The 13,328-nt window shown below is 34.3% G+C and overlaps 1 protein-coding gene across 19 annotated transcripts in view; it reads right to left on the reverse strand.

The window, feature by feature from the left end:
- BIRC6 (baculoviral IAP repeat containing 6) overlaps positions 1 to 13,328 on the reverse strand; it is a 230,898-nt gene that overhangs the window by 128,654 nt on the left and 88,916 nt on the right. For 13 of the 19 annotated variants that reach the window (XR_012004549.1, XM_072770594.1, XM_072770588.1 and 10 more), the window contains 10 exons: positions 12,371 to 12,694; positions 12,041 to 12,140; positions 9,446 to 9,660; positions 9,053 to 9,261; positions 8,282 to 8,628; positions 7,478 to 7,697; positions 6,444 to 6,577; positions 5,590 to 5,727; positions 3,940 to 4,067; positions 358 to 489 (listed from right to left, as the gene is read on the reverse strand). Coding sequence is in view for 18 of the 19 variants with exons in the window: in XM_072770594.1 (XP_072626695.1) it covers positions 358 to 489; positions 3,940 to 4,067; positions 5,590 to 5,727; positions 6,444 to 6,577; positions 7,478 to 7,697; positions 8,282 to 8,628; positions 9,053 to 9,261; positions 9,446 to 9,660; positions 12,041 to 12,140; positions 12,371 to 12,694 (1,947 nt within the window). In the remaining variant the exon portion in view is untranslated. The remainder of the gene's footprint in view (positions 1 to 357; positions 490 to 3,939; positions 4,068 to 5,589; positions 5,728 to 6,443; positions 6,578 to 7,477; positions 7,698 to 8,281; positions 8,629 to 9,052; positions 9,262 to 9,445; positions 9,661 to 12,040; positions 12,141 to 12,370; positions 12,695 to 13,328) is intronic. The other 6 variants (XM_072770591.1, XM_072770590.1, XM_072770581.1 and 3 more) reach the window with 4 other exon arrangements.

The raw sequence follows: 13,328 nt of genomic DNA on the forward strand, positions 1-13,328 counted from the left end.
TCCGGGGATCCCTGGGTGGCTCAGCGGTTTGGCGCCTGCCTTTGGCCCAGGGCACGATCCTGGAGACCCGGGATCGAATCCCACGTCGGGCTCCCGGTGCCTGGAGCCTGCTTCTCCCTCTGCCTGTGTCTCTGCCTCATTCTCTCTCTCTCTCTGTGACTATCACAAATAAATAAAAAAAAAATTTAAAAAAAAAAGCTACATTCCCCCCAAAAAAGGGTTTAGAATAAAACTTTCTGTTGATAAGAACAAAATTTTAAGTTTACTAATTATTAAAGATATTAAATACTCAATTTAAAATATTAAAAGTGAAAGTGACTTTCCCAAAATAATTGCATTAAGAAGCATAGATCATACCTTTGAAGTAGCCTGCTTTAGTTTTGCTTGCTCTACCAGAAGTTTATATGATGATCCTTTGTTACTTTGTATTTTTTCTTTTTCCATCTGTTCCACCAAAGCTTTCTGTTTAGCTTTTAATAGGTTAAGTTGCTTAAAATTTTTTAAAAAAAAGAAAGGAAAGTTAATCTTTTCAACCTAAATTAAGCTAATTTAGGTTAAGCTACTTAACAGTGTTAAAAATGACAAAGTAAATTATTATATACTTCAGTTTTCATACAACCAACTAATGGAATAAATACTTCTCTGAAAGATTTAGTTTTAACTGTGTTGCTGGTAAGTCATTTCCAAATCTTGACTGATCTCTACAAATTACAATTAAGACTTAATTCCTCACCCATGGGAAATGGAAATAAGTGGAAGACTTTCTTATGTAAGCCATTAATGAGACTGGTAGATATATTTTGTAGAAAAATTAAGTATCTTTAAATATATTGGGGAAATATTTTTATTGCACAGTACTCTTACTTTTTTTATGACAATCTCCTGCGAGTAGTACATTTTTCAGAATGTCTATGTTCTTCATTAAAAATTTTATTAAGATAACTGTAGATACGTAGTTATAACAAATAAGATAGATCTCATGTACACATTACCTAATTTCCTCAATGACAGCATTTTGTAAAACTATAATACCACAATATGGGGAAATTCACCAATTTTATTCAGATTTCTCCAGATTCACTTTTACCCTTTTGAGGGTATGTCTCTGTTTGTGTATTAATTCAACCTATGTATTGACACATGAACCATCACTATACGTGCAGTCCTTTTATATTGCCTATCCATGTCCCTCCTATCCCATTTATTCAATCCCTAGCCCTTGGCAACCACTAGTCATTAGCAATGAATCAAAACAAAGAAAAAACGATGTCTGCACAGGAGGACCTTAAAAATCCACTGAATGACTTAACCACATCCCTGTATAAGGCAGAACATTATCCTAAACAGAAAGTCCCTATAAAGTAAAGGCCAGGTTTATAAATGAATGATTTAGTTAAGAACTTAAACTATTTCTTTGAAGAATATTCCTTATTTTCTATTTTTGATAGATATTTTTGTTATGAGAAAAATTAACATAAAGAAATATTCACTTGGCTATAATCTCCATATATGAAGAAACATGTATCTTAAATTAAAAACAGCATGCACATTTACTAATCAACACATGTGTAAGAACTGCTACCAATCAGTATTTTTAGAAAACTATTCTAGGAGTGCCTGGGTAGCTCAGTTGGTTAAGCATCTACCTTTGGCTCAGATTATAATTTCAGGAGGCCCTCGGATCGAGCCCCTGGCTGGAATCCCTGCTCCAACATGAGAGCCTGCTGGAAAGGCTGCTTCTCCTTTGCCCTCTGCTGCTCCCCCTATCTCAAATAAATAAATAGAATCTAAAAAAAATCAATTAATTTAAAAAGAAAATAATTCTAAGAGTTCTATGATAAACACATGGCACTTAAAAAATACAATTTTTAATTTATTTCAAAACTACCACAATCTTAATCAGAAACAAGATCCTTCTGCAAATCACAGTAAAACCATCAAAATCAAAGAAGTAACACTGATACAACACTACTACCAATTATGCCTCACATCCCATTTTAAGTTTTGCCATTGTCACAATAATGTCCTTCAAGGTGAAGACTAAAATAATATTTCACTAAGAAAAATCTATCGGGTTTTACTCTATGTTCCATCTTCATATCTTAAATACAGCAAACAAACATATTCAATAAAATTAGCTAAATTTGAAAGGATGAAAATTATCACCACCTAAAATTGGTTCAGAGTTAAAAAAAAAAAAAAAAAAAGAGTTGAGGGAAAAGCTGAAAAGTTTAAGATCATTTTTCCTGCCAAAGATCAAAGTTACCTCACAGTTGAAAAACTTGTAAGCAAAAATAAGTAATTTATTGCTAAGCCCATGTTTTTTAAAAAGCCTAAAGCTTTCACAAACTTGCCAGATCCTAAGGACTTTCATATAAACTCTCACTACAGTTTAAATCAATTATACAAATATTTATTGAAAAACAAACTAGGCTTCATAGTTTGTATGAGGGATATAGTATTTAACCTTGTATATACCATAAGAGACTCTTTTAAAAAAGTAGAAATAATAAAGTACTGTCTCATAAGAATCTGATGTCAGCTATAAATTCACCTCTACACAGTAAAATGCTTATCAAACAAATTTTATGTACACTTTCTAGGAGGGATCATGGGACTAGTTAAAAAAAATATATGCACAGGTGTCCTACAATAAAACCCACATTCTAATACATGACCTTCTGTGAAGAAAAGATAGAGAGTATGTATATGCAAATGTTTGCACGATAAGCAGAAAGACAAAAAATGTATATTTGTATTTCAAAAAGAAAAAACCAACACTAAAGGGTTCATCAACAGGAAAATGGATACAGATTCTGGAACACCCATGGAACTGTGGTCAAGAATAAAAAAAAGAACCACGGATATACTCAATATGGATGAATCTCAAAAATATCACTTTGAGCAAAAAAGCCAGGTATAACATTCTGCATGACTCCTAACAACAGTTTAAGAAATCATTTACTCACAGCAAAATGCATGAATTTCATGTTAACAAGATAAAAGAATCCTCCCAAAATTTATGATGAATACAATAAAAGAAAAAATACAGAACACATGGGGAATATATTGAATAGGGTACTATTCTAATTTCAAAACCGGAGAAGACCTCTTTGAGGAAGTTAATATAAACTAATGCCTAGTAAGTTATCTAAGCAAAAGGGTAAACTATGTGGTGCGGGGTGGGGGGTAGGGAAACTCACCACATACAAAAATTATATATGAGAAAACTGGGATTGGTGTTTCATAAATTCAAATTCAATCTGGCTAGACCAAAATTCAAACCTGAAAGTTATAGAGAGGGACCCCATGGTAGATGCCCTAAAGCCATCTTAAGGACTTTTGACCGTCAAGCATGGGCCAACTGGAAGCTATTAAAAATTTGAGAAAGAAATGGTAGGATTAGACAAATCATAAGAGACTCTTAATCATAGGAAACAAAGTGAGGGTTGCTGGAGGGGAGAAGGATGGGAAGATATGGTAACTGGGTAATGGACATTAAGAAGCGCACATGATATAATGAGCACTGGGTATTATAGAAGACTGATGAATCACTGAATTCTACCTCTGAAACTAATAATACGTTATATGTTAATTAATTGAATTTAAATGTAAAAATGTTTATAAAAAGGATAAGGTTCGACTGTGACAAAATAGAGAGAGACACCTTTTGACTAGACAAAGGAAAAATTATGGCCTCTCACTTAGAATGATAGTGAGATGGGAAGAGGTAGACACTTTAAAGATCTCACCAAAAATCCAGAAACTACAAATTGTTGCCATCTTACTAATAAGGAAGCTCAGTCTCAAAATTGTCAAACAACTTCCCTAAGTACCTCATTAAATATCATACCTAAGATCTGATAACAAGTCTGTCTTATGCAACCTCAAAAGCAATGTTCTCGAACATTAAAATTTAAAAGACATATTGAAAATTACCTGTTTATGATGAACTAGCTGCTTTCTAATTTTTCGGGAATACAATCTATCAAGGCTACTGCTGCCTTTGGAAGACCTATTTATGCTCTGAGTGTGCAGATTATTGTTAATAAAACTCCACTGGTTACCTATAAAAGCAAGAAAAGGTTTTATTAGTAACTCTATTAAATATGATTTTAAAGTACCTTCTAAACCCAGAAAATATGAATTTGTAAATGTGCCAATCATTACAAAGCAGTTTTAAAGAAAATCAGACATTATAAACTGTTAGTAATATCTAACCCTATTAAGCTAATCTAGACCCTAAATGACTTCAAGATCGGAGCTTTCTCTGTCTCCAATGTTTTAAGATAACAGCTATCTTTCTCCAGTTGTTTAAGATTAATCTTTGTACAATATAGCTCTAATGTAACTCAATTCGAACAATTTATTAACAAATGGTTCACTAATGCCTCTGTCATGCTTTTGTGTAAGGACATAAAAACAGGATATTCAATAATCTGACTTAATGCAAAAATAAGTTTAAAAATCATGCTGTGAAACTCTACTTTCTCTCACTTTAAAAAATATGTCTGGACTTAGTATCATTCTTCTGCTCAACATCACATTTGACCCATCTCCAGTTACTGGTTCATGTCTGTTTAACCTAAAGACATCTTTTCCTATTCACTACTATCCATTTCTTAAGTCAATTCAAATTCTTCAAAACCTACAAAAAATGCCTTCCATCAATGTGTTTCCACAGTAACCGAATGATATAAATAAAAACTATGACTTCCAATACTGTAATATTCCAACTTTGTATTGTAGTTATATGTAATTTTATAGAGGTATCTATATCCTTTAAATGAGTAAGCTGACCCACAGATTCTAAATATTTAAGATACATTCCCTCTATACGGAAAAATTCCCCACTCTTTTCCCAAATACAATGTGCACCTAAACAACTGATGGATGTGTCTATAAAACGCCTCAAGGGACGACCTTTCTTAATGCTAGAATACTGACAATGTGTAAAATTCAAAATTTATAGCAATTAATGACTATATTTAGATACAAGATATAGCTATTTCAAAACCTTTATAAAAGTGTTGTTAGCTTAGAAGAAAGGAAGAAAATAACTTGTCTTGCAGTTGGACTTCCTTTAATTCTTAAATATTTCTACGTCTCATGTGTTTATGGAGAAAGACTGAAACTAAAAAAAATTAAATCTGAGAATTTCCATATTTACGCATAAAAGCCCTTTATAATTAGAACTGTATGATAAATATAATGACACACTATAATAAAATAAAGAACTCTTCACAGATTTCCTATTCATAAATTCATTTATATGTATGGTATTAGAAAGTGTTTAAATGAGCATGGAGAAAAACCTCATGAAAGACATGGTTGCATTTATTTATTTATTTGGTTTTGTTTTGTTTTTTGTTTTTACATGGTTGCATTTAGACACTAAAAAGTCATAAGGGGCTTGTCCATATAATCCTTCAAAAATAAATTCTATCCTTAAAACAGATTCCTGGTAAATTTAATTCATATTTTACATAAATTACATACAGCTGGAACTTCCAGGCCAATAGCCAGTTCTGGAACAACCGTGTAGTCACTCAAAATCCCCACCAACAGATTATTATAAACTTCTGATACCTGTCAGAAACCTCTCCCTGTCTTTACCATTCAGAGGCTTCTTTGCAGCTGCTGCTTCGTCTTCAACAGTGGCCACATAATCCAGCAACCTGGACACCAGCATGACGACCCAACTGATCATGGGAATATCTAATACTCCTATACAAAGATGACAGCAGAAAAAATAACCAGATGACTCTAAGAGTTCTAATAAGATCTTGAGAAGATAATTATGAGATAAAGCATTTTATAAATTCAAGATTACCTTATCACTACTAACATTAATATTTATTTATAATTAGCTTCAAAATTGGGACCTATGGCCACCAACTGAGTCACACATTGAACCTAATGGAAGACAAATATTTTATGGTATGAAAATAGATTCTTGATTACAGGTTGAATCCAAGAGATAATAATTTATAAACCAGGAAACAAGGCATAAGGTCCTATTCTCAGACTTCTAGGTAACTCAATTTAAAAATCTCTCAACTTTCCATAGTTTTAAACTAAGTTCTAAAGTTTTCGTTCCAATAACAATTTCTTTACTCAAGTGAAACATATTATGACCAGAAAAGCAACTGTGTCTAAAATTGAGATTTTGAGAGTCTGATTTTAGTTATGAAAGTTCCCCTCCCAAAAAATGCATAATAGTTTCCAAGTTCAAAATTCATATAATGAAAAGGTAATAGATTTAAAAAGCAATAACCATGACAGTCAATCACGAGTGTCTACATTCTAAAAACGCTATAGCATAAAAATATTAACAAAACTTGCAGCAATTAATATTAAAATACTTCACACTAGTTATTTTATAAAAACAATATTTAAGTGAATCTTATATTTATACTAAAGAAAACCACTTTAAATAATACCTTCAGTTCTCCTATGCATGGGTAACTGTGGCTGAAGAGGTGACAATAAATTATCCAAAAGATTAAGCAAGCTTTCTAATACTCCACTATTACTAAGTGATCTTTGACCAATGCAGGAAAGTAGCATGAAGACCCTAAAAGAGATGTAAATAAAATACCATTATGAATCAATTTGCTCATTTAAAAAAAATTCACATTGAAATTTATTTTTTTTTTTCAAGATTTTATTTATTTATTCATGAGAGACACAAAGAGAGGCAGAGACATAGGCAGATGGAGAAGCAGGCTCCCTTCAGGGAACCCGATGTGGGACTTGATCCCAGGACTCCATAATCACAACTTGAGCCGAAGGCAGATGCTCAACCATTGAGCCACCCAGGGGTCTTCACACTGAAATTTAATAGATAAATGACAGGGTATGTGGTTCTTAGCATGATTTATTATCTGGAGCTATGATGCTAAAATTAGCTCTTTTCAAACTCTTTCTTATATTTCCTAACTATATCCATAAAAAGTTCAGAAAATTTTATCATAGTCTCAAATGAATACATATAATACATAAAGTAACAATCTATTAGGGGATCCCTGGGTGGCGCAGCGGTTTGGCGCCTGCCTTTGGCCCAGGGCGCAATCCTGGAGACCCGGGATCGAATCCCACGTCAGGCTCCCGGTGCATGGAGCCTGCTTCTCCCTCTGCCTGTGTCTCTGCCTCTCTCTCTCTCTCTCTCTCTCTCTGTGACTATCACATAAATAAATAAAGAAAAAATATTTTAAAAAAAGCAATCTATTAGGAATACTTATAAACACAGATCTATAAACTCTACAGATGCAAATGAGGAAACTAAAGAATATAGTTTAGTTGTATTATGTATAATTTTCTTCAAAGCGTGCTTAACTGGACATTCCCAAACCCTGGAAAGACACGCTTCATTTCTCTGCTCAGTATCCACATACACAGGATTTCAAAATCTGAACCCTAACTGTGAAAAGTAGAAATTACTAATAAAAAACAACTCCAATATTTTCCGACCTACCTATCTTGTGGAAAGATGAGAAGCTGCTCTGAATTGTACAATTCCTGAAGAACATTAGAAAGAAACTGACCCCACCATCTTTCACCACCACAGAGTTGAACAAGTAGAAGACCAGTATGCAACCGTATCTTTGGGGTTCCACTGATGCACAAGTGTTTAAAAAGCTCTTCACAGGCCTGGGCATGAAATGTGCTCTGCAAAACTGCAGGAACAGAGTGTCCTATTACAAAACAGAAAATAAAATTTCCTATTTAAGTGTATGCTGTAATATCAGTATCAGCATACCTAAATACAGTTTCTTCTTCAACAGCAATCGATACACAATTATATTCTATTTATTTTGGTATTCATTTATTTATTCTTCACATGTAGAATTTTAATTGTTAAATACTGGAGGAGGAAAAAAGCTAGCATTTGAATCAACTATATTTCTTCTATGTGGCATTGGGTGTACCAGATATTTGAATATGTATGTGTATGCATGTGTAATGATCAACAATAGCTCTCGGTTAGAAAAATCATAGTATATTGTTAGCAATTTATTAACAGTTTCACAATAACAATATTTTGCCAACAACAAATGATACACCACACCAACAGCAAAGACTTAAAAAAAATAATCAAAAATCATTTTTTTTAAAAAAAGGAGAAATATGGGGGGGCGGAGTGAGGGGGTTAACCTAAATACACATTTCATAAATACTCACATTAGAAAGAATATCAAAATGAACAATAATCAGGAAATATTAACACGATAACAAAATATGCAACAAAATCATATCAAACACATTTCCAAATACAAACCATTGGAAGAGTGAAGGAGACTGAGCAAAGTGTCCAATAAATATCTGATGATGGTACGCAACTGCTCTGTGGAAGACGTCTGAATTAAATCTTTTGGATCTGATGTTTCACTTAACGTCTTCCGACTTGCACCAAGAGCTACTTTGAGCCTCTGCACTGCATTATGAGCCAAATTCAGTTGAAGCTGTAGCTGAATGCAGTCTTGATAGGCAGAAAAAACTCTACTGTCTTCCTCAACTGCTTTGTCTGGTTTTCGCAAAAAATACTGTGCGTTGTTAGCACTGTTGAGAGGAGGAAGATCAATACTTTGCAGAAGAGTTTCTAGTCGATGACAAGCTAAGTTATATCTGTAAGTAAAAAATAAATGTACAAAATAATTCCTGCAACGTTCTCTTTGATCTAGGTGTACAAACGTAAACTAAAAACTGAATCTCTAAAACACGTTAACATTAAGAAGAATTAATCGATTATTAAATACTAAATGAAGCCAATTATTTAATCACAATATTTTAATTTATGAAATATTATTGTAACATTCTAGTTTCTAACCTCCATTTCTTCTTTTTTTAAAGTTTATTTATTTACTTATTTTTTAGTAATCTCTACACCCAACATGGGGCTCAAAACTTACAACACTGAGCCAACCAGATGCTTCATTCTTTTGTTCTTTTCTATATATCTATGCAAAGATATTTTTTGAAAAAATATATGTAAGACATACAAAATAAAGGGTTCCAGTATGATTAAAATATACTGCAATTTTCTAATAACCTGCACTGTATATCCTCTTGTAGAGCAACCATCATTGCTAAATGCTGGTCAATTTCTGGTTGGTTTGCAGATTCACCCTCTCCCCTTAAAGGATCATGCATTAACTTCAGTTCGCTTTCCCAAGGCAAGATATATGTATGACCGTAGTAAAATCCTAGTGGGATTTTGGCTCGGGCATTTGTACTTCCATAACGCCCAATGACAGTGATCTGAAATTTAAAAAAAAAAAAAAAAAAAAAAATTAATACACATAACACAACAATCTGCAAAAATACAATTCTGAGCAACATATTTAAAAAGATCGTTATACTTTTTAATTATATGTCTGAGTATCTTTCATAGCTTAGCAGAAACAGAGAAAGCATATCAATTCATTGTCTTTAAGTTCTTTACCTTCATGAATCTGCACACAGGCGGTGGTATCAAATCATGCAGAATTAGTGAATGGGTGCTTATATCAGTTGCCACTACCAGTCGCCTCCCATCCACCTCTTCTCCTAATGTCCAAATGTCAATTGATAAGGAAGCCAAGTCTCCACAAGTGGGAATCAATACATCTGTCAACAGTATTGGTCTGCCAAAATCCAAGGTCACAAATCTCCTTGCTCCTATTGGGGGGGGGGGGGGGGGGGGGGAGAGAGAGAGAGAGAGCGCGCAGAGTTGACAAAAAAATATCATTGTTTCAATTAACCAAAAGACAGATTCAAAAACAGTTGGGAACACTCATATTAAAATAGGAAATCAGGGATCCCTGGGTGACGCAGCGGTTTAGCGCCTGTCTTTGGCTCAGGGCGCGATCCTGGAGACCCGGGATCGAATCCCACGTCGGGCTCCCGGTGCATGGAGCCTGCTTCTCCCTCTGCCTGTGTCTCTGCCTCTCTCTCTCTCTCTCTCTCTCTCTCTTTCTGTGTGTGTGTAACTATCGTAAATAAATAAAAAAAAATTTAAAATAGGAAATCAACTTATTCAACTATAAATAAATGGGAAGGAAAATAAATAAGTAGCCCTCAAAAATTTTCTGAAACCTCAATCCATGCTAAGACTTAAGTAAAAAATATGTAAGTGTAAGTTTGTTACTATGATGGCAATCAATTGTACAGACAAGTTTAATTTAAAACATTAGAGTAGAAAAATTTTATTCTCAAAAATAGTATACAGATTAATTCAGAAAGTATCTGATATTCCAGTCATCTGGTCATTTTTATAAAAACTCCCAACAAGATACATTAATATCATACTGTATGGCTTGATTTTAGCTATCTCAAGTCTTGTTTAACTTCTTCCAGAGTTAGAGCTCACATTGAGGTTACAGTGTAAAGTAAAAGTACAAGGTAAAAAGCATATGTAATTACTACCACTAAAAAAAAAACTCTTAGGGCACCTGGGTGGCTTAGTCAGTTAAGCATCTGCTTTTAGCTAAGGTCATGATCCCAGGATCCTGGCATCGAGCCCCACATTGGACTTCATGCTCAGGGAGGAGTCTGCTTCCCCCTCTCCCTCTGCCTGCTGCTCCCCCAGCTTGTGCTCACTCTCTCTTCTCTCTCAGGCTCTCTCTCAAATAAATAAATAAAATAATTAAAAAAAAATCTCTTGGGGTGATCCTCCAGGAAAGATAGACACAGCTTTTTTTGCCCAGGTCCTGACACCACCACGGTCTCTTCAGTTTAGTACCAGGTGAAGTCGATGGCTTACTCTCAAGGGCCATGCTAAAGAGGCAGTATGCCTCTGTGTAACCATTACAATCATACTCTGCATGGCTGAGATGTTCATACTACTGAGAAGCAAAAATGATGAGATGAATGGAAGAAAGAACAGATTTGCATCTCTCATCTCATACACATTTCAGAATAAGCCCAATTAGTGAAACAATAACAGAATCATTAATAACAGAATTCTTTTTCTTCTTTACCAGGTTGGGGTGAGGAGCACCTAATAACCTTGACAGCTGCATGTCACAGTGAAGGGATCAAATAAACTGCTAGAACTTGTGCTACTTTCAGTGAAGCTAGTTTAAAACAAAAAGGTAGTTACCCATACTTACCTAAACAGAAAAACTATTAAATAACAAAGAATGTAATTCTATATCCTATAGTCAATTCCATTGATAAAAACCAAACTTCAGTATAAACAACTGCTCATATTTCATAACACTGCACACCAACAAATCCCCCTCTAAACCATTTACATGGTTACAAACACCAATGGTGATACCAGTGGAGTATTAGTTGAACAGAAAAGACCATTAAGAATTTTATTTTTTAAAAACTCTCTTCCAAAGAAGAAACAGCTCAATGCAATAAAGCAAATATGGTTCAACTATTCATGTGATGAAAGGTAACACAGTATCCATTATATTCATATTATTCTCTTCTATAAATCACATGGACGGATTCTGGTGAACTCTGCGGCAGCTCAAGCCCAGAGCTAACAGTTTGGCAGGATTGTAAGGTTAAATTGCCTGTAGTTTACTAGTAAATATGCTCTAACTGAAAGCACCTATCCCAGTCACAGATCACTGGCATAAAAATACGGCTATAAACTTTGGTAAAATTTCAATTATTGAGACCATGCAGTATTATTAATCTTACTCAGTTATTAAAATCAACAGTAATTCTCTCTATTTTCTGGAAATTATTTCAACAGCAGAGTGTTGGTCTTAAGAATACTAAAGTGTAATTTCTAATGTAATGATGACTGAGCAGCTATAATGGAATAGATACTTATGTCTATCACAGTTCAACAGGCGTGATTCACATATAGGTCAGATTCAAGGTCTAGTCAGAATTAGCTACCCTACCCATCAGCATTCCTACATTCAACATGGTGAGCACACAGTTGAGCCTTATGTAGTGCTTATTCTTAATAAAATGTACTTACCCAGGAACAAATGGGATTTATTTGCAAAGGAAAATCAAACTACATAATATTAAGACTCAAAGGACTGGCAGACTAGGCAAAAAACAGTATTTTAAGAAAGTCAAACATTACCTGAATGCATTCGCTCTATAATAATGGACTGGTGGGGTGGAGGTTGAAGAAAATGTGAAGCATGAGAAATTGCAAGAGCTAGACCAGAACCAAGTGGATTCTAGAAAAGAAAAAAGTATAACTCTATATTGATATTACTCTTGCTCTATACAAACTAGTAACTGTAATACAAACAAGTCTCATTTCCTGATGTATATTTTGTAATACTTTACAAAACAATCTAATTTAATGTATTAAGCTTGTATAAGAAAATTTTGCCTTCTCATGTTAGCGTATACATCAAAATATTTTTAAATGTCTAAGCGAACACCTATTTAAAATATAATTTACCATTCTGGACTTGTTGGAATTTTTGTTATGTGCAGCAAGATTGACTGTTGGGGGATCAATAACTGAGCCTGGGAAAAGCTGTGCAAGTTCGGCATTAATCACAACAGAAACTGCTTCATTGGGTGGGGTGAGTGGTGGAGTCATAAAAAGTGGTGTTGTTTTTGGAGTGGGTGGAATAACATCAGATGGGTGGATGAAGAAGCCGGGGGCTGCCGCTGGGTTGGAAGGCACAGAGTTGTGAACAGGACCTACTGCTGAGGCTGCCGATGCCGCAGCAGCTGCTGCAGCTGTCGTCTGATGTAACTTGGCTTCCAGCTTTGCTTTCTGTAAAAGAAGTAAAAGCCACAACATATAGACTAGTCTTGCCTGCCCAAACTGTGGGGAATACTACACAGGAAGAGCTTAAAAAGATAAAGATGATCTGATTAACTAGATCTTAGTTAAATAAAACTGAAATTAATAAAAAAATGGACTCAACATGAATTGAGTATTTCTTCACTATTTAAACATCATTAAATATCTGATATACAATTTCTCCTGTTTTGGGGAACGAGGACTTCTACAAAGCAAAGGTGGAAAAGAAGAACAAGTAGATGTAATAAGGAAACAAAGTTCTCCTCAAAGCAAAATATTAACAGGAGGAGGTAGATTCTCACAGCGCCTAACCTGATACAATGTCACCTACAAATGCACAGGTTGCATTTAGACCACAATGAAATCTCCAATTTTAGTATATGTGCGGCCGAAGCGAGCACTGAAATCTCCAAAACATCTGCCATTATTACTAAATTTTAATCCATGTGAATTCAATTCATCTCTAAAATGTTTCAGGTTCTCAGGTTCAAAAAATACAATTAGTATTTTTACAGTTAGTAACTGTAACATTTGACCAAGAGTGTTGAAACAGGATGGATTTTTACTTAGAGATAACTCCCAAAAATATCAATTATATTCCCTC

This window comes from Canis lupus, chromosome 12 (genome assembly GCF_048164855.1).
Source record: "Canis lupus baileyi chromosome 12, mCanLup2.hap1, whole genome shotgun sequence".
NCBI classification, from domain to species: Eukaryota; Metazoa; Chordata; class Mammalia; order Carnivora; family Canidae; genus Canis; species Canis lupus.